Source organism: Manduca sexta, chromosome 1, assembly GCF_014839805.1.
Source record: "Manduca sexta isolate Smith_Timp_Sample1 chromosome 1, JHU_Msex_v1.0, whole genome shotgun sequence".
Lineage (NCBI taxonomy): Eukaryota > Metazoa > Arthropoda > Insecta > Lepidoptera > Sphingidae > Manduca > Manduca sexta.
The window spans coordinates 1814560-1836956 of NC_051115.1; the positions used below are offsets into that span (position 1 = coordinate 1814560).

Consider the following 22397-nt stretch of genomic DNA (forward strand, 5'->3'; position numbering starts at 1 on the left):
CCAGGTACGCAGGAGATAGCATAGTGTACAAGTGTGTGCAATACACAGCACTCTCTGATCCTTATCATAGTCTGATGAGACAATGCGACATGACCTGAGAGATCAGGCGCAGGACCAATGACTTTACATACTTTACGAGGCACGTTGGTATCACACTTCCTGACTCCTAGCTTCGACAGACTAATTATCACGACAAAAACCAAGTAAACTTTTTTAGCTCGATCCAGGATTCGAACCCTGGACCTCAGCGCGATTCTAACCCTTACGCAACACAACTACGCCGCCGAGACAATAAATGAACATCTAAGTCTTAAAATATCACACAAAATGCAACAGCAGGGAGCGAGATTGCGCACCTCTCGCGTTACCCATAATCGCTGATGTCTCATCCTCTATTAGTGGCCGTCCTGAGCCGAGGCCGTGACCCTTTAGAGGGTCACCCTCAGCATGGTCACTTAAGGGCTCGCAGTGCCTAAAGCACTCACCCGCAAGACCGGTGTGTTTGTATAAGCCGGCCCTACCAGGCTTACAAACGTATGTCCATGTTCAAAAGAAAAAAAAAGGAGCAAGCTTTTCACTAAACAATTCTAACCCATCCGCAGACGTTGTTGGTACGCCGCGGCGGTGGCGAGGCGATATCCCTGGGCCTTCCAGTGGAGACAGGAGTGACTGCACTCAGGATATACATCGAGGGGGCTGTGGAGCACGCTGTGCTGTACCCGCCTAATGACGGTAAGTTGTATAATTTAACTAATTTAATTCTTTATTACATTCTTTGCTTTAAGCGAATTATCTTGACATTGAGTTTGGTTTCTTCAGCAAGGATTACCAAATTAGACCAGCTTGGCGGGACTGGCTTACTCAAGGATGGCCCGCAGCTTAGCCTAATCCTTCTCAGTAGTACAGGAGGCCCGTGCCCAAGAGTGGGACAGTATACAGGGCTGATATTATTATTATTATATCTTTGCTTACGGCTTTGAAAAAAGTTTTCCGGGATGAAAAGTAGCATTCGGGAGTAATGTAGCTTCCTATTGGTGACAAAAAATCTAATTCGGTTTAGTAATTCATTAGGTTAGCACGTTCAAACAAACTTTTCAGCTTTTTACATTAATATAGGTTAGGCCATAACAAGTGCGAAAGTTAACATATCTATTTGGCACTTCATAAACAAAAGTATACAAACTTAATGCCCTTAGCATTCTCTACCAGTCAACCTTAGGGTGGTGCAGAGATAATCATGGCAGATTCATGAAAGGAAGGTAGAACATTCAAAATATGTTTAAAGTTTAAATTTATAACGATGTTTATAGGCAGAAGATGCAAAGGGCTGTACGGATTTGCATGAAATTCGATCCATTGCTATAAATTAACATACCTGAATTAAAGGCTAAATTTATTTATTTATTTTTTTGCTCGATGGCGTAGTTGTATCACAGTACGACTGCAGTCAGTCAGGGTTAGAACCCCGGGTCGGGCAAAATGAAACGGATTTCTATCAGTATCAGCCCGGAGTCTGGAATTTGTGCCCGATATGGCGATAGGCTCACCAGCCATCATGGAATAGAAAACGTGCGGCGGAAAGTGAGTCCACGAGGTGCACCACTCCCAACCCTTCGGGGATTGAATGTATGTGTGCGTGTGAAATTGTATGCTCAAATCACTACAATCCTGAACAATACATAATTGGTAATCGGCCACAATGACTGTGCACTTGTAATCATTATTCTCATTAACAATGATGACGTCCGGTCGTTTCGCTCATTATGATGATTGCTGATCGCTCTTGTAATGTACCGGTTGTTACGTCATTAGAGATGACAGTTGAAATGTCAAAAACTGTGACATAACATCATGAACGCCATGCGTACACGTGTGTTAATTTTATTAAAAACCTTACGTACTAATGTGGACACTGAAAGAGAAATCACAATTTCTACTGTTTTTTTTTTACTTGCACGGACCTCCGTTACTACTGAGAGGGTTTAGGCCTAAGTCCACCACGCTGTAGTGCGGGCAGACTCCACACACCCTCAAAATCCTTATAGAGAACTTCTCACCTAAGCAGATTTTCTCACGATGTTTTCCTTCACCGTTAAAGCAATCGATAATCCCCAACAATACACAGAACTTCAGAAGTCTGATGCCCTTGGGTTTTGAAGCTACAGACATTCGTGTCGGCAGTCCGTTCAACTGCCAACTAGGGTATTGCCGTTTTAAACTCAGCGTAATAATACTTTATCTCCACCAGCCCCGCAAATAGACCTGTACAACTCCTCATCAGTGGAGGCGTTCTCACCAGCGTCCAGGACTGAGGGTCTGACTCCGAGGGACGTGTACCTTCTGTTCCCAGGCACCACGTTCGACGAGGACTCGTGAGTATATCCTTCCTGCTATTTCAGAGCTGGAGGTGATCAGATATGGACTTTATTTTAAACGAGCTTTGGTCTTATTTGGTGTATTTTATTTTTACCACTAACCATTGCTCGAATCTCTGATCGGAGAAAGTGGTAATGGCTTTTTCTATTCAATATTAGCCAGGAGACTAGAATGATTGACTGACATCATAAATGACCTTTTAAAACGACGAAAAGTGCGTTCATTAGTTGAACCACAATCTCCTCTGCCTCAAGCTACTATAGTTACTAGATGTAGGTAACATTTTGCATGAACGTTATCAGCCCTGTATTACTGCCCCACTGCACCGGCGTCCTCTACTACTGAGGTTTAGGCCTTAGTCCACTACGCTATATTGCGGGCAGACTTAACATACCCTCAAAATTCTTATAGAAAACTTCTCAGGTACGCTCGCCATCCGGAGACATGAGATGTTAAGTCTTATGTCCAGTAGTTACACAGGCTACATTTTCCTTCAAACCTGATCACTACAGTGACTATACAATGCTGTAGACAGAAATAGACATTACATTGGTACCTACCCAGAACTCTCACATGAGAGTCCTACCACCAGCAAATATCAAACAGGTACATTCCATTTACAGACTCTCAGTGATACCGGCCAATCCGAAGAACGAAGAGACGCACTCCGGTCTGGTCGGAGTGTGGCACTTCAGCGTTCGCTGTGACACGTGCGATTACCGGCTCTGCATCACCGCGCGGGGGCAGATCCACCTGGACGTGGCCTCCAATGGTGCAGGTAAACATTGATTTTTATGTGCACAGCAAAATGATCCCAATGGACCAGATGATAAGTAGAATAGGGTGCCGTGAGGGATAATCATTTGCTGGTGTTAAGCGATCGCCCATAAACAGTAACAACATACAGAACCTTGAACTACAAACAGCATAGCATTCTGCGCTAGTCACCCTGCGACGTGTATTTATCAAAGTCCCGATGTCAATTGTATACGCAAACAAATGCTTTGATTTGATACCTTCACCGATGTCATACCGGCTAATACGAAATTTCTCCGGTTTGACCGTACACATGGTTTTAAACCTCTAATATATTTTATTTAATTGCTTTGAATGACGAGAGGGCCGTTCGCTTATGGTAAGTGATATGACCGCCCATAAACAGTAGAAACACCATCCAATATTTTGAATTATAAAGTATTGTTTGGTATTCCCCTGCGCTCGTCATCCTGAGACGTGATATGTTAATAAAAATAAATGAGATGTAAATATGTCTTATTATGTCCAGTAGTTACACTGGCTACAATTTTATTGATGTAACATAAGTTTATTTTTATATTGATGTTTTAGATTCATCCCTATGCGTTTAGATACCATCGCCATTTTGAAATATTAATAACGTATACCGGATTTAAAAAATCAGGCCAACGGATTAAATATACCCACAGGTGACCAATCAACAAACGTTAAAATTCAAAAAAAGAACGCATTCGAAAATTCAAATCACCTCATAAAAACAAATTACCTCACAATACCAATACGTTATTAGCAATATCAAAAAGGATAACGAATGACAAAAAAGAAAAAGTAACTGGCCGAAAACCGAAACCCAATCGTAAAATAAAAAAAAGATGAGTCATACTTTTAACATGTATTCGTAATGATCAACACTTGTATGGTCTAGTAGTTAGTAGACTAGAAAGTCCTGGTTTCAAATCCCAATTTAAGTATGACTGTTTCTAAGACTTTGTCTAGCATTAAATCCTTCAAAAATACAGAGGTCAATCCAAAAAAATTTGCAGCAGCATGCATGGAAAAATCTTGCATGATCCCACATTTCGGGATGAGGGGAAAAAGACTGAATTCAGAGGAGAGTTCGACCATCGAATCTGCAGGTTTTTTTTTTATTATGGTTCGCCAAATGAGCTTCACTGCATCTGATAAACGAACTAAAGCCCATGGAGACTGCCATCGGTCAAAGATACGAGCATCCTCGGACGGTCGGCATAGTTATGCCGGCCTGCATAATTGCTTCCTCACGATGCGTTTGAAGGTAGTCACACATATCAACTCGGTAAGGGATCATATCCTCGTATCATCTTGAGCCGTGAAATATTTTTATGTAACTACCTACTGCAAAGCACGCTAATCGGAATAGTAACGTAATCGCCTCGCCTCTGAAGGTCTACTTCCAAAAACGGATGTCGGTAAGCAGAATGGCTTCCACGTAGAATGGCTATTGATGGAAGATATTTCGATGGCTATTAAGTAAACTGTGAAGGAAAACATCGCGAGGAAACCTGCACATCTGAGAAGTTCTCTATAGGAATTTCGAAGGTGTGTGAAGTCCACCAACCCGCACTAGGCCAGCGCAGTGGACTAAGGCCTAATCCCTCTCAGTAGTAGAGGAGGCCCGTGCTCAGTAGTGGGACAGTCCATCACGCTGGCCTAGTGCAGTTTGGTAGACTTTACACACCCTCAAAAACCCTATAGAGAACTTCTCACGTATGCAGGTTTCCTCACGATGTTTTCCTTTACCGTTAAAGCAAGCGATAATTCACAAAGAATACAGTGCCCTTGAGATTTGAACCTGCGGACATTCGTCTCGGCAGTCCGTTCCACAACCAACTAGGCTATCGCACTTGCTTTTTTTTTACCTATTTCTATTTTTTTTAAAAAACATGTCGCTTAAATCAATAAGCCTTTCAACCGACAACATCAAGGGTCAGTCATTACTACGTATGATAAAAAAGGTAATTTATTAACTTTTACTTTTATTTGAATACCATTGAGAGCGGTTGTATTTTGATTCTGTATTTAATGACTGTCGATATTCTTTTTTTTAACCCACGCCCACTACCGGTTTTAGATGAGGCAGCGGAGACCTGGCGGTCGCTTGGGGCACAAGAAACTAGGGAGGATGCCCTGGGTCCTAGAGTGGTGCCATAGGGTCGAGTTTAATACATTTTCTCTCAAGTCATCATGGCCTACAAAAAAAAATTGATTTAAAAAAAAGTCGGATAATATGCTGCAGAAAAAATATTACTCCAAGCGACCAGTTAGTCAAAACCAACTCAGCCATAATCCTAAATGGTTAGGCACAGACGTAACAGAAGTAATTATTGATTAAGTAAATGTTAACACTGATGTAAAGTTTGGATCAAATTTTATTCAAAGATAGACCATGTCCCAGATTAGAGTCACCACTACAACTCCTGTAAGCCAGGATCAGCAGTGGCACGCATTTTATGACACCGAGCGGTGAAGCTCGGCGAGTCTCAAGGAAAACTAATATGTCATTATCCCTCAATGAAATTAATCAAATAAAAAGATAGGGAGGAGTTGGAAATATTAATGATCCACTTGTCCCAGATTAGCAAAATCTATTTTCCTGCACATATATGGGCAAAAAAACAGACTCCACTGCACTTGATGGTATAAGTATCCAGGAAGAGGACCTGGAGAGTGATGATAATCCCACAGTCGACTCAATTATTAAAAATAACCTACACATATTTGGGATAAAGAAAGCAGACTCCGCTGCACCTGATGGTATAAGCATCCAAGCAAAGGACGTGATGAGAAACAATAATTCCACAGTCGACTCAATTATTAAAAATAACCTACAGATATATGGGAAAAAGAAAGCAGACTCCACTGCACCTGACGGTATCGACATCCAAGAAAAGAACGTGATGAGAAACGATGATTCCACAGTCGACTCAATTATCACTACATAGTATAAAACAAAGTAGCTTTCTCTGTCCCTATGTATGCTTACATCTTTAAAACTACGCAACGGATTTTGATGCGGTTTTTTTTAATAGATAGAGTGATTCAAGAGGAAGGTTTATATGTATAATAACATCCGTTAAATAGTGAAGAAATGCTGTTATTTTGTTATGTTATACCCGTGCGAAGCCAGAGCGGGCCGCTATGTTTTTATATACAAAGTTCACAGTTTTTCTGTAGTGTATTTAGTATCAGCATTGCACCCGCGCGAAGCCGGGGCGGGTCGCTAGTTAAAAATAAGCAAAAGAAGTCACGGCAAATCAGTATTGTATACTCCAAATGAAAATCAAGTGATGACATCATGTGCGTCTCCGTCAGCCGTCTCGTGACCCTTTTAACACTCTGCGACCGGTTTTTAAACGAGGGTCTATATGTGGCAGTCATCACAATGTGTACTTGACAATTTTTTTTATATATATTAATATCAGCCCTGTATTATATACTGTCCCACTGTTGCACGGGCCTTCTGTACTACTGAGAGGGATTAGGCCTTAGTCAACCACGCTGTAGTATGAGCAGACTTCACACACCCTCGAAATTCCTATAGAGAACTTCTCAGGGCCCTTATTCTGTATGATATTGTAAACGCGTAACGCGGCCGTATCATGTTATCTTCGAGAAATGTGCGTGGAATGGTATTCTGTAAGCCAAATTTCTATAGTCCTAAACATGACGCGTTGTGTTACGTGCTTGTTACGCACTGTTAAAATAACGTGCGGGATAGAGAATAAGGCCCCAGGTATACAGGTTTTCTCACGATGTCTTCCTTCACCGTTAAAGCAAGCGATAATTCACAAATGATACACATAACTTTAGAAAAGTCAGAGGGCCCTCGGGATTTGAACCTGCGGACATTCGTCTCGGCAGTACCTTCCACGACCAACCAGGCTATCGCCGCTCATTTTTTAATACTTTATCAAAAATGTATATCAAATCAAAGAAAAGGAAAAAGATTTTTTAAAATCAACTCTATAAAAAGTAAGTTGTAAAGCTTTGAAATTTGCGGAAGGTGTATCTGGCAAATTAGAGAAATAGCAAACTGTGACGTCACCGAATATTATTGGCTTTAATGCTGCATGCGTAAGAAAGAGACGGCGCGATAACCCCATACGCAACACTCTCACAACATTGTTGAACATGAATAACTGCTTTATTTCTCAACTGATTTTGATGCTGACTTCACAGAAGAATTTCTTTCCCGTATCATTTTCAATGACATATAAAATCTATACTAATGTATAAAGCTGAAGAGTTTATATGTTTGATCGCACTAATCTCAAGAAATACAATACCTATTTTGATATTTTTTTACACTAATAGAAAGCTACGTTACTCCTTAATATTATTGACTAGATTTTATCCCAGGAAAATATGAAGTAGGACTTTTAAATCGGAAAAACTTTCTTAAGCGAGCGGAGCCACGAGCAAAAGGTGGCAATATATATAATTAAACAGGAAGTATCGAATCATGTTTATCTACACCCCAACTAATTACTCCTTAATATAATATATAACTACATGTCAAACTTTTGTCTGAATGGTCCATTTTCGCTAAATTCGACTGCAGCGGTTATATCGTTTATAAAAATCCACCGGAAATTTACCTGCTAAGCTACTATATTATACTTCGTTATGTGTATTTGGTGGTAGATTTCTCGTATAAGAAATTCCGTCTGGGCAGGTACCAGCGCAATGTTTATTTATGGCGCCAAATAATGAATGAGATTTTTTTGTTTCATTTCAGTTAGTTTATACAAAATAAATAATACTATAATAAATAAAAAAAATTGTCAAACTGAAAAAAATAAGTACATATTGAAAAAGTCTGCGTGCATAATAGGGACTGGGAACATCTCACTATCTCTCTCACACCTCCCCACTACAATGTCTGTGACGTCACGATCGTAAATGCATCTTTCTTTCATTCTAATTTAAAAAACAATTTATCATTTTAACGAGTATATAAAATTTTGACGTATCTTATTAAGATAATAAAAACATCAATAAACACGCCTCTCCACGAGGGTTTCCTTTGCATATCAAATAAAAAACATAAACAAAATTCCACTAACCTCGCACTCGGCGCTCCTCGGTGCAACCAGGTCAAGATCATCAGATCTAGACTGGTCGTAAATGTCGACGACCAGTTTGCACCCACCACTCTATACGGTATCACGTTTTGTAACCATATTTTAAAATTGGAATTTGGCATTTTATTTAAGCCTAATATTGACAAACCATTTGCAACCTGCATGCTAACTTCTTTTATACACGAAGTAGCAACTCTTTGTATATTTGACATTGAAATTTTGTTTTTCGAACATTCACAGTGATATGCGATCGTTATTTTTATAATGTTTGAATATTTCAAAAATGGAATGCGTTTTCGGCGCGAAACCGCCATATTGTTTCCCATAATCGAGTCATATCATTGTCTCCAAACGTTTTAGGAATATCTTGTTTTTATTTTTCTCTAAGATCAAACCAACCGCATCCTTTTATAGTGAGATGCTTGAATCTCAAATAACAATTTAGTTTTGGCCGCCTAATAGCCACCATTTCCTTTTAAGTTGAGATGTTTCGCAACCAGTTTTTTCTAATTGTCACCGGAATATTTTAGCGTATTATAACACCAACTGTTTATACCAAGTATTTTAATTAAATTGTAAAAAAGTTTGACTTTTAACAGCAACCTCCTTTTATGTTTATGAGTCGTTTTTAAATGCATCGAAATTATGTTTGGCGCGTAACGGCCATTTTTATTATTCATACAAATTTTAGTTTGATAAAGTATTCTATAATTATTGTAATTTTTTAGTTAGGATTTCTTAGTTATTTAACTATATATATTTTTTAGAATCCTGTCCAAAACTACTAAATCGATTTTAATAATTCCTACACAAACAAAGCTATACTATATCCTTATGACATTATTTTTTTTTATTTTATCCCCAAAGGACACGAACCGCATGGACAATAGCTTTATTATCCTTGAAATCCTTCCCTACCTAACCTGTAACTTATTTAAATCGGGATCATTCAAAAATGCTTAAACACATATACTGCCGTGCTAAGCGCAAAAGCGGTATGTCAGGGAAACCTCATTTCGAGATAATCGAAGTTTTGTAAATATAGTTTTGTATGTAAAACTGAGAGAGAAACTCTTTAAGGTTTTTTGAACAAGTTCTAAACAAGAGACCGTTATTTAGGTAAGTTCGTTGAATGGGTATTTGTTTAAGCTATCTGATGTTTATGTCATCATTTTTTTTTTGAGATACCGTTTTTAGCATTGATTTTGGCGCGAAACATATGTGTCGGAAGTAGTTTAAACCGGTTTAAATATAAGTATCAATCCTTTAACCTTCATTGTAGTAATAAACACGAGAAATATTGTGAGTGCGTCGCGAAATAGTTGTAAATAAGACTTTTTGTAATACGTCTAAACACACACACACACACTCATTTATCCCCGAAGGTGTATACAGAGGCGTAACCAGGGCACACACTTTTCGCCAAGTGTGTTCTGTCCCATGATAGGGGGCGAGCCTATCACATCGGGCACATATTCCAGACTCCGGGCTGATACTGAGCAGGAAAACCCTAATATCACTTTGCCCGACTCGGGATTCGAACCCAGAACCTCAGAGCGCTGCCGTACCGCGCATGCAGTACAACTACGCCACCGAGGCAGTCATAAGTCTAGATATTTCCAACATACGATTCTTTTTCATATAAAATTCATTTCAATAAAACAATTGCCTTCTTAATTCGAGTATTAATTACACACAGTAAACATTTTTTTTATTGCTTTGATTGACAAGACGAGCTTGCCGTTCGCCTGATGGTAAGCGATACGATCTATATACAGTAGAAACACCAACACCTTGAATTACAAAGTATTGTTTGGTATTCCATTCTCGCCATCCTGAGACATATGTTAAGTCTTATTATGTCCACAAATAGAAATAGATGATTTTTTAGTTACTTTAATCGCGTTAACTTCTTTGTAATAAAACCGTTAAAGTAAAAAACCATAATATAAAGAATTTCATTAAATAAGAAAAAAAACATAATGGTGCCTTAAAAAAAATAATTGCTCTCTCTCATCACTTATAGGGACCGAAAACACTTGGCAAGAAATGATAGTGATTTCTTATGTTTACGCGAATGTTAGACATTGAAATTAAACTAATTTTCGGATTCTATCGCGGTGCTGGTATTTTATTTTCTCCCGACGTTTCGAAGACTTTGCAGCCTTCATGGTCACGGGGGGGACTGAGGTGTTGTTCATCCGTAAAGTCAAAGTTACAATATCTACCTACATTTTACAATTATACAACTTTTTAAATTTTTTAAAATTTTAGCTGTTGGTGGTCCGATCTACGCAGAATGAGCTCACAGTGTCTTGAAGTCTGGCAGCCGGTCTTTTGGGTTCCGATTTAATTAAATGTAGAACTGGATCCCAGGCTTGTGCAAGCTTCCAACCATCTTCCCTATTGAAATTAGGATGTGTTTTAATTTCAATAGCCTCGCGAATCATCCTAGGCAGGAATCGGTGTTCTTTGGCGAGGATTTGTGGCTTGTCTAGTCGCAGATAATGATTGGCGCCTCCCTCAGAGTGTTCAGCGACTGCAGACTTCGTCGAGCGTCGGTGTTTCACGTCAGCTATATGTTGACCCGCGTAAAAGAACAACAACAGAAGAACAAGCCACAAATCCTCGCCAAAGAACACCGATTCCTGCCTAGGATGATTCGCGAGGCTATTGAAATTAAAAAACATCCTAATTTCAATAGGGAAGATGGTTGGAAGCTTGCACAAGCCTGGGATCCAGTTCTACATTTAATTAAATCGGAACCCAAAAGACCGGCTGCCAGACTTCAAGACACTGTGAGCTCATTCTGCGTAGATCGGACCACCAACAGCTAAAATTTTAAAAAATTTAAAAAGTTGTATAATTGTAAAATGTAGGTAGATATTGTAACTTTGACTTTACGGATGAACAACACCTCAGTCCCCCCCGTGACCATGAAGGCTGCAAAGTCTTCGAAACGTCGGGAGAAAATAAAATACCAGCACCGCGATAGAATCCGAAAATTAGTTTAATTTCAAAGAAATGATAGCTTTAGTCAAACCTCTGCCTATCTCTTCGGGGGTAAAGGCGTGATGTATTTAAATTAAAAATGTATTCACTTGCCGGAAACGCCATTTCTGTAAACTTGTTTTAATTATAATCACAATATCGCATCATTAATCTGTTGACCTTCAATGTTGCAATAAAACAGAAATATAGTGCATGCGTCGCGGTATGGTAGTAAAATAGGTCATTTAATGTAATATCTAGATGTAATATATATTTTTTTTGTTATTCTTGCTTTTTTTAATTGCGCGTGTGTTTTACAACTGTAATCACCTAATAGTAAAATATAAAAAAATGTTATTCACTAAAAAAATATATAAAAGAATTTTAAATTGCTTTCCTTTATTATTAAAGAAATTATTTTTTTTAATAAATCATGTTTTTGAAAATAATTCTCTTCTAACAATTTAATCAAACCTCGTATGATTTCCACTAAAAACTGGTAAAAAAATAAAATTAGTTAAAATCGCGTATAAAAAGGCCCGCGTATAACGGGCACGACCATCGGAAGTTTCACCCATCACCACAAAAACAACCACGCCTGCCAAATGCCAGCAAAGCGGTTGACATTCGAACATCGGACGCGAAAAACACAAAAACGGGTTTTGGAATCAACTCGACCGTTGTTTATAATCGCGATTTGATAAAAGATACGTTTTTATATACGAAATGAGAACAAAACATTTTTTTTAACTACTCAGAAGTTAAAAACGCAAAAAAAAAACAAATTTACATAATTAATCTATACTAACAAATATGATGCGTCGAGGTCAAAATCGTGTATTTTTTTTTCATTCCCGTCATTAATTTTACTCATAATAATTTTTTTTCATGCCTAAACCTAAACCACATTACGACCTAACCTCAATCCTCTAAAAATACAAAAAAAACAGACAATTAACGAACGTATATAACGATATATCACATCACGCGACGTCAACACACAGTTAACACAATCACTGAACTGATTTAGTTAAAATTAATCATGGTTATCTATAAACTATTATTTAACCAGAGCTCACTTGCCGCGTTTAATATCTAATATATCAACGCTTGAAAGGCAATAATATCTAAGCGACAATCTTATTTTTTAACTAATAAATGCATTTTATTCGACTGTCATGGCGCCGGGGCGGTCGACGCTCGGGCAAACTCGGGCCCAGTCGGACACACTCGGGCCGTGTCAATGCGGCTGTGTAGGTATGTGACTACTAAGCGACAATCAGTAAATTTTTGAATAGAGTGCTTTAAAGTTTTGATTTTAATATGAAATTTCATAACAATTCAACTTTTTATTTTATAATGATGTAGTTTAATGATATTAAAGTTGTCCCAGACCTATAAAACCTAGATCAAATGACGCAGAAAAAAATTGGCGATTCAATAATAAGATAATTCATTTTCGGTACATTTGTCGCTTAGATACGATTGCCTTTTAACCCGTCGACCGAGGGGTAATCATCTCTCGTCAGTCGACATTCTATTGGACCCCACTCCACTTACCATCAGGGGCAGTGGGGGAAATTAGCCGGGCACGTATGAAAAATAAAATCTCAATGAAATAAAGTCCACTACTGAAAACAGACCACTCAAATTTTTTTAAATTATAAAATAATCGCATTGTATTGAAAAAATATTCGAATTTTAAATTGAAGTGACATCACATATAATAAAAAAGTTCGTATCTCCTGACTATAATATATGCCAAATTCACATTGAAGTCTATGAGGGCTTGATAACATTTCCTGGTCTTCCTTCTTCCCATCCTAAGAAGGTTCCTTCTCCTTCCCCCACACTATGCTCAAATATCACCTCCCAACTTTCCCACGGCCCTGCAGTCACCAAGCCGGAGCCGCAAATAGTTTTATTTCAATATGTAACATTCGCGTAAACATAAATCATTAATTAGTTTTTTAGTTGCACGTACAAACGCACAATTCATAATTTTTAATATAGTTTATATATATCATAAATAATAACAGAAGTTTGTTCATTGATTCGCACGATAAGTGTACGCAATTATTAGATTAGACAAGCGGCGATAGCTTAGTTGGGTATGGAACGGACTGCCGAGACGAATGTCCGCAGGTTCGAATCCCAAGGGCACACACCTCTGGCTTTTCTAAAAAAGAATAACTTGTGTATTCTTTGTGAATTATCGCCTGCTTTAACGGTGAAAGAAAACATCACGAGGAAACCTGCATACCTATTCTCTATAGGAATTTTGAGGGTGTGTAAAGTCTGCCCGCTCTACAGCGTGGTGGACTAAAGCCTAATCTCTTAGTAGTAGAGGAGGCCCAGCAGTGGGACAGTATATAACACAGGGCTGATATTATATTGTCTGTTATATATGTACATTTATAAATATATATTCGACCAAGCGTACCCATGCTCCAAACCTTGTCAAGCAATAGAATCTTCACTAAAAGGAGACAACGAAATAAACAAGGAAGTCATGCCGATAAACACGGTTCAAAAGTTTATCACTAACTCAGAATAACAAGCGACAACCGACTAATAATATATAGTTTTTGCACGCGGTTTGGTTCGCTTTCGGATTTCACTTGACTTGTTATCACAGCAATGCTCCGTCCTTAGATAAATAACGTCTACGAACAAGGGGGTAAATGTCTACTTGAGATTCTCACTGAAATACTCAAAGATGAAATTCATATCGACAGTTGCAAGGCTAATTGACTTAAGAGACATTTTTTTTTATTTTATCTAGTTTAAAAAAAAACATAGAAAAAAATAATTTTAAATATTTATGTAACTCAGTGTCGCAAAAAATGTCGCTTAAGACAATTAGCATTCAATTGACAATATTTCATTTTTTCAACATACTCAAATGTTTATATTTTATGAAACTAGATCTATAATTATGTGACCCATATGTTTTCTTTTGTTCAAACTCAGATATTATCATTTATGATTTTCACTTTGAATTTTGTTTTATTCTAAAACGACGTAAGCGCCAAATGACGTCACATATACGGCTCAAGACGCAATGACCTTTGCTTTGCAGTAAAAAAGTAGTGAAGTGACAGATTTTTTGTTTCTCTCCCTCTTTTTGAAAGTGACAGTTGTGACGTATCTATTGTAATATTGACATTGACGGTGTCTTAGTTTTTTAAAATAAATAGTGAGGTGGACCAAGGAACTATTTCATTCAACCGTATGTGTGACGTCATCAAGCATTTTTCGCTTTTTAATTTTTTCTTCGAAATTAAGTATTAAAAAAATATTAAAAATTCATAATCGTACTCAGAGTACAAAAAATAAGAAACGGCATTTTCGTTTTAGGCACGTTTACATTTTGAAATGTTGTCAATTTTCGATTTATTTACCTTAAATACTTGGTAATTCAAGTCTTGTTACTGTTACGTACAGACAGCAAATACAACATACTTCGCAATACTTACAGATAATTATCTATTAATGAGTGCATTAATGAAAAGTAATCAATAAATGCCGACTATGACGCGCGTAAGAGCGCGTACATGTGTAATATATGTAAACTAGTTGACCCGACAGACGTTATCCCGTCTTAACTATGAATTTGCAGCGCGCATTCTGTCAATCGCCGACAGTTATTTCAAACAATTGACAGTTATATAAAATAAATATTATCGTTAAATTTTCTAATTTTCCGTGCAATTTTTTGATTTCTTTCTTTCATAAGATCCTTCTCCTGACAATAACAAACACAACAAAAAAAAATAGTGAAATCAGTCCAGCCGTTCACGCGTGATGGCGTGACCAAGGGAAATAGGGATTCATTTTTATATATATGGATATACATAGATAATAATCAGTTGTAATGGTGAAGGGTGCATATAACCCGATTCTTGCCGGATTCCCTTTATTTAGAACCTAATTATCATTAGAACGATTTGCAGATCACATTCATGAATATTAGTACCCAATGACGTTTTACAAATAGACGCGTCATACACTAACAAAATTGCACATAAAAACAGCGCAGTATTTACTATAGTCATAGCCCTAGCAGCTCGCATTGATACGTCCCGAGTGTGCCCGAGTGGGCCCGAGCGTCGACCGCCCCGTCGCCATGACAGTCGAATAAAATGCGTTTATTAGTTTAAAACTAAGTTAAATAGTGTATACTTATTACTAACGTATGAAATGAAACGTTTTTTTTCATTCACAGTTGCAGTATAATTTGTACATCGTCTAAAAACTCAGGAAGTCATTTTATTTATAAAAATACAAAAAGATAGTAAGCCGACTAGCCGCGACACTGGTAGGAGGTTGACTAAGTGAATGTCGGGCAATTACCTTACTTTCGTCTTGCCAGTATTGAGCTCGGACAACGTATCTATGTAATAAAAACATCTTAGTTAGTACCTATGTGTTTTGTCGGGTTGCTTTTTCGAAAATTTAACCTTACGCCACTGATCAGTTGCCACTTGTATGTGAGAGCGTCTCTGAGAGCGGCTCGAATGGCTTGACTGATTCCTTTTTTCTTTCCTAATTATTAATACAAGGTTCGTATCCAATAATTGTGAAAAATCAACGTTCACAATTGCCAATTGGGGTGATATTTTTGTATGATTTTTTTTCCTTAATCTCCGAAATCACCTATCTGATATAATATATAATCAGCCTTTAACCTTCCCAGGGACAACTAAACAATCCTACAGTACATCATCTTTGTCTAATTCCAACGGCTGAGGCAGCGTACGTCAAGATAGCAATTAATTTTTCGATTTACTTGATATGTATCGTTATATTATGACCAAATTACACAAAACTGTTATAAACTGTAGCCTATATGCTATTCTAATGTATATGTAGTATGTAACGCGTCGTATGAATACGACTATTACGATAGGTTAGTTAATCAGGCCAAAAGTAATTATGACTTTGTTTTTCTTCTTAAAAATTACTCAGTCATTAAAATTAAACAATTTTTCGGATTTTATCGCGGTTTTAATATTTTACTTTTCTCCCGACGTTTCGAAGACTTTTCAGCCTTCATGGTCCCCCCCTGTGACCAGGAAGGAATATCTCATGTCTGACTGATTTCCGTTGAGATTGGCCGCCGTGACCATAGTTCGACTAGGAAGTATTCATTTACTCTCCTTTGCAACACTCTTTATACTAAACTTCTTTTTACAGATGCTTTGAAGCTCCGAGTGACCGGTCCAGTGGCGAGCGTGAGGGAGTCACTGCTTGTGGACGAATATGGCACCGAGCTGGCCAAATTATCCTTCAGGTAATATACAGTAATGACTTATACCCCTGAAGAGGTAGGCAGAGACCGCAGCTAATGAATCCACAATCCGCCTTGCTTATATTAATTTTATTTTTATTTTATTTTATTTATTTGAACAGGCAACAAAACATACACCTTACATAGTTTTTTTAACAAATCAGTAAGTAATTGCTGCAGTGCTGTTTTAATTACAGGCTGTCACAGCATGAACATTATTACATAACAATAAACAATTGGCTGCACCATAAGTGCAGTATAATCTAAATATAAGACTGAATATTATACTAGATTTAGGTATCAACAAGCGAGTTCAATATTTTCTTTTAATTCCATGTTATAAAGGCCAAGCGTATCACCATATTGGATATCAATTCAGATCAGCTGTTTTTCAAAACATTTTTTGTTTTTATTTGTAATTTACACTTTCGACCAGGGCAATCGAATAAAGAACCTCACGGTTAACAAAATCACACTGGAACTGCCAGGGAAGTGATAAGAACCAGTGAGCAAAGACCTGCCTACACACTCATGCCTTTTGTCTCCAAAGTGATAGGCAGAGGCGTAACTGTTGCACCCACTTAACGCCGGGATGGTGGCGACCAATAAGGATTCCAGTAAAGGTTGATTCACTAATTCCAGTTACCAGCCACTAGCCGGTGAAGGCCAGAGCGACAGAATCGACCCGTCCACAGAGCTGGTGGCAGACGTCGAGCTTCCACCAGTCAAGGGCTCCAAGGTCTACGTCAAGATCTTCGGAAGGGACTATAGAGGTAACGAGAACATTCTAGAAGGCACCTTAATTTTTCTATACGTCAAAGAGACTCCATAGCACCTGAGGGTAAAGAAAGTAGGTGGGGAAGAAGTGATTACCCCTCGGTAGTTGACAAAACTATGCTGGCCTGTGTGTGTTTTGATTGCTGGAGATTCAGCAGATTCCTAGCTAAGACAAGCAAGCTTTTAATCTGATAACATCACAACTTTGAATTATGGAGTACCAAACCCAAGTATCACTTTGCCCGACACGGGATTCGAACCCAGGACCTCAGAGCGCTGCCGTACCGCGCATGCAGTACAAATACGCCGAGGCAGTCTGATTTCCTGATATAAACATGAATCTCTTTTTTTCCCAGGAGAACCCTTCATCCGTCTATTCGGCCCGTTGCAGCAGCCAGAGGTCAGGCTAGGGAGATCAGCCTCCGTAGTCTTCCAAGACTCCACTAACGACCTGGAGAGAGTCGAGGAGGAGAACTCCAAGGTCTACTTCCAGAGGTTGAATGACAGTGAAATGATGAGCAGAGCTGTTGCACAGGTAAAGAAGGTTCTTGAATATTAAATACAATGAGTCGCAAATGTATTATGGTTTTGTGATGTTTTTATTTGATAAAACACCGATTGGGCTCGTAATCATGTATGTCGCCGCAGCACTGGTGAATTTCCGGAGCGATAGTGGCGCCATCTATTATTACATCGAGGAAGTATTAGAAAAGGAGGGAGGTCGACTGTTGCTAATATAAGGACCGGCCGAACGACGAAAGCTCAGTCTTGTACGAGTGTTGGTTGAGTCTGGTTGGAGTCTTGTACGACTCTAGTAGTAGTCTTCAGTAGTCTTGTTTGGACGCTCGAACCGAGCACATTGTGTATTCCGCTAGTGTTACTATGCAGTAAATTGTTATTGAAGCAAAGAAGTGTTTCAATAATTGAATAACTGTCTGGAAAATAAATATAGACCGGTGATACTTTACCGGTCATGTAAAAAAATAACCAAGTAAACAGTTTCACTCCGACATGTATAATATATATAATAATATCAGCCCTGTATTATACTGTCCCACTGTTGAGGACGAGCCTCCTCTACTACTGAGAGGGATTAGGCCTTAGTTCACCACGCTGGCCTAGTGCGGATTGGTAGACTTCACACACCTTCGAAATTCCTATAGAGAACTTCTCAGATGTGCAGGATTCCTCACGATGTTTTCCTTCACCATTAAAGCGAACGATAAATTCACAAAGAATACACACATGATTTTAGAAAAGTCAGAGGTGTGTGCGCTTAGGATTTGAACCTGCGGACATTCGTCTTGGCAATCCGTTCCACACCCAACTAGGCTATCGCCGCTTTTTTACAAACGTAGTCATTTAAAAATCTTTACTAAAGAATCAAAAACCTCACAACAGCCATACCACCATACTACGCCACTATCATTATCAACCCGGACCAGTCCACTGTTGGACGTAGCCCTCTCTCAAAACACTCCACTGAGCCACGAACTTCGACTCTGTTGGTTAAATTGATGCCTGTAGCGGCGTATACATTGACGCCATTGTAGAGGAACAGATGGTTGCGTTCCTCCATAGGGGAAGATGATACCCAGGCAGATGTTTGCGACCGGCCGCGGCCCTCCGACGGTTTCTATTCGGAGGTGGTATATATACAGCGCGTCGCGCAAATGTTGCCATCGCAATCCAGTATCGTCTGTCGCCATCTAGCGTGATTGTAGTGCGTTCGTCACAATTATATCAATACCACATAGGTCTTCTCGTAGTTCCATTGATGTTAACGAGATGGCGGTATGTATACTAATTGTACCGCCACAATGCCTAATATACTTTCATATACATCCAGGTGGTGAACCAGCGAGGAGTCATCCTTACCGCCGTCCAGATCGGTTTGAGCACTAGGCTCTATGGATCACCAGGAGATAGGCTTCAGGTATGCATTATTTGTATAGCTTTTCACGTTGACACTGCAGAGACACGCCTGATGGTGGAAGTGACATTTTTTACAAACGAATGACGAGGAGAGCAATCCGCTCGTCTTTTGATTGGTGAAAGACCAGTATTTAGTAAATGCTGTACAATAAAACTACAATACAAAGTGGTAAACATAATGGTACCATTTCGAAACACTGCTTTAATAAATAAAAAAGAAATCGCAAAAATCGACCAACAATTCTCGCAATAATCAGTGTAAATACGTAAAAAAACACGTTGTGTGTCAAAAATAGGAAAAGAGATTACAATATGGTTACATCTATGAATATTATAAAACAACGTCCCCTTTTCAGTCTGTCTGTATGTTATCGATTTTCTCAAAATCTACTGAACAGATTTTTATGAAATTTGGTCTGGAGATAGTTTAAGACCCTGGGAAGGAAATGGGACATTTATCCCGGAAAACTTCTTCACGCGAGCAAAAGCTAGTAAAATATATTTCACATGAGAAATTTCAGCTTATTTTATTTTGATTTCGCATCCTAAATGCAATTGCTCTATATCGTTTTAACGTATGTTTTGAGACAGTGAAATAAATTCCACAATGCATACAGCAAATCACGATGGCAACTATGGCTGGTTTTACCCCTTGCGTACGGTCGCTATCCGGCCTAACAAACATACATCAAACCAATACTATCTTTTAATTTCAGTTGAATTTCGAAGTCACGAACAACAGGGAGCAATCAGTACGGTTCACATTCGGCGCAGTCGGTGAATTGAGATTCCTAACCGGGATCAGTCCATATTCGTAAGTATTTCATACATCCATGACCTTTTCAAAAGCCGGCTAAAACATTGTAAAACGGACCCTATATGTAACAGAGTAGAATGACTATTGCTTTATATGTTATGCCAAAATTTTCTGTGAAAAATGAAACCCGAAGAGATTAAGCAAAGCATGTTTTGAAAAACGAACGGAATGGGTAACTGTATAATAGACGAGACGCACGTATTTAGACGTGACGTCACCAGGCATAACAATGCCAGTGTAAGAGAGATAGCGATACATGCTCATTACAATATTCAAATGAATGCCTCATTTCTTAATAAATTTTAATGCTGTCTTCACAGCACTTGCTTTCGAATTATTTTTTATTATGTACAAAAAAATCAAACATAGCCAACTACCCATTACAAATTTATGGAACACTTAATTTAAAAATGACCAGTAAGGAAATTAATTAGAAATAAACATTGTTTCTTTGTTACAGGCAAACAATATTATCAGGTCAAACTGTCAACGTGGTCGTAACAGCTACCATACCGACCACCGCTCAACCAGGCGTACGAGACCTGGTCACCTTCACCGCTTATGGTAAGAGAAATATTAATCAAACCTGGCGACGCACTGTGAAAAGTGTTGGGAAGACTAGCGAAATAAGCAGGCAGCTTAAGACCGTGCGGGATGAAGACTCACTGTGGACGCCCTCTGCTCCATTTAGGATACATAGGACTTAAATGATATTAAGACTGGATGATGCCAACGGAAAGACAATATTAACTCAAATCCAAATAGCTCAATTTTTTCAATTTTTATACTGCGTCAAAACATCTTAGCTTTCCGTAGATTCATTGCAAGCGTTAGCAGACCAAGAAGTTATCTAAGAGTTTTATTTCTATACGAAACTCCTCTGCATCTGATGGTTAGGAGTGGGGTCCAATAGAATATCGACTGACGAGAGATGGTTACCCGTCAGTCGACACAATTATGCCGTCCTATTTAAACCAGATAAAGCTTATCCTGGAACTCACGTGGGCCAGTACGGCGGGTTTCAACACCTTGTGTACAGTCGCTATCCCGGCGGATTCAAAACATATCCTACCACCAGCAGTAATTATGTGATATCAGCCCTGTATTATATACTGTCCCACTGTTGGGCACGGGCCTCCTCTACTACCGAGAGGGATTAGGCCTTAGTCAATCACGCTGGCCTAGTGCGGATTGGTAGACTTCACACACCCTCGAAATTCCTATAGAGAATTTCTCAGATATGCAGGTTTCCTCACGATGTTTTCCTTCACCGTTAAAGCAAGCGATAATTCACAAAGAATACACACACACATTTTTTTAGAAAAGTCAGAGGTGTGTGCCCTTTGGATTTGAACCTGCCGACATTCGTCTCGGCAGTCCATTCCACTACCAACTAGGCTATCGCCGCAGCAGTTATAATGAAATACATATATTACCCACCAGCCCCGAACTCCGAACAAGTCTCCATCTCAGCATACATCTACGTGGTGGCATCAGACAACGTCGTGCGAGACACTTGGGCGCCTGAAGTCAGACACAACTTCCAAGGCAGCTGCATTGGAAGGATGGGGGATGACTGCTCGCAGCATGCGTGGTCTGCTGTTGTCGTTGTTAGAGATTCAGGAGCAGGTTGGTATGATTAGGATCATGATGATCACATCCTCGTCTTTTTTAAACGAGGTTCGTATGCTGGCGCACAGAACCACAGCTTTATGATTTCCCAGCTCGAACTAAAAGGCATGGAAATTAATATTTTTATCGCACAATTAAGCTGTTAAAGTTTGCCGGCATTCCAGCTCCTTCTTACAACCTGGGCTCCTTCAATCAGAGCGTGAAGGCATAAGTTTGCCGAGTGGACGGGATTGTCTATTCCCTCAAAAGCTTGCAGGGCATCCATGATCAAATATCATCAGGTGACACGTTTGCTAATTTGCCCTTCATACTATCATCCTTCAGGCCTTCTCCGCATCACATCGTCACCAGCCGGGTTGACCTACAACAATGACTTCATCTCCGGCACCAGGGACGAGGTGGTGGCTTCGTATAGAGCCACGTGCTGCGCTCCGAGGATGCTGGTCAATGCTGTGGACGCCTACGGGAATACTAATAGCTATGTCGTCGACATATCCAGTAAGTATTTATGGACGATATTTAAGCGGCGATAGACTATTTGGGAATAAACTTCCACTAGAGGAATCATCAATGACTGTCTTTGGGGTTGGAACATTGATATTCTATAGACACGAACGTCCATATAAACTATTTGTTCAAAATGGCAACCAAAACGTTACTGTTATAACCTATTTGTTCACTTGAACAACAAATAATT

At 39.0% G+C, this 22397-nt stretch overlaps 2 protein-coding genes across 5 annotated transcripts in view; one reads left to right on the plus strand and one right to left on the minus strand.

The window, feature by feature from the left end:
* The window catches only part of LOC115453808, a 124063-nt gene that overhangs the window by 95026 nt on the left and 6640 nt on the right, over positions 1-22397 (minus strand). The window contains exon 1 of one of the 4 annotated variants that reach the window (XM_037440581.1): positions 8238-8909. The exons of the other annotated variants lie outside the window; for them this stretch is intronic. The gene's annotated coding sequence lies outside the window, so the exon portion shown is untranslated. Of the gene's footprint in view, positions 1-8237; positions 8910-22397 lie in introns of those variants that run through there. 4 annotated transcript variants of the gene reach the window in all.
* Positions 1-22397, plus strand: part of LOC115453643 — a 64596-nt gene that overhangs the window by 38914 nt on the left and 3285 nt on the right. Inside the window, exons 9-19 of the mRNA XM_037440631.1 lie at positions 603-732; positions 2249-2372; positions 3000-3154; positions 16446-16542; positions 17182-17312; positions 17673-17851; positions 19166-19252; positions 19968-20065; positions 20529-20632; positions 21512-21697; positions 22025-22198. Of these exons, the coding sequence (XP_037296528.1) occupies positions 603-732; positions 2249-2372; positions 3000-3154; positions 16446-16542; positions 17182-17312; positions 17673-17851; positions 19166-19252; positions 19968-20065; positions 20529-20632; positions 21512-21697; positions 22025-22198 (1465 nt within the window). The remainder of the gene's footprint in view (positions 1-602; positions 733-2248; positions 2373-2999; positions 3155-16445; positions 16543-17181; positions 17313-17672; positions 17852-19165; positions 19253-19967; positions 20066-20528; positions 20633-21511; positions 21698-22024; positions 22199-22397) is intronic.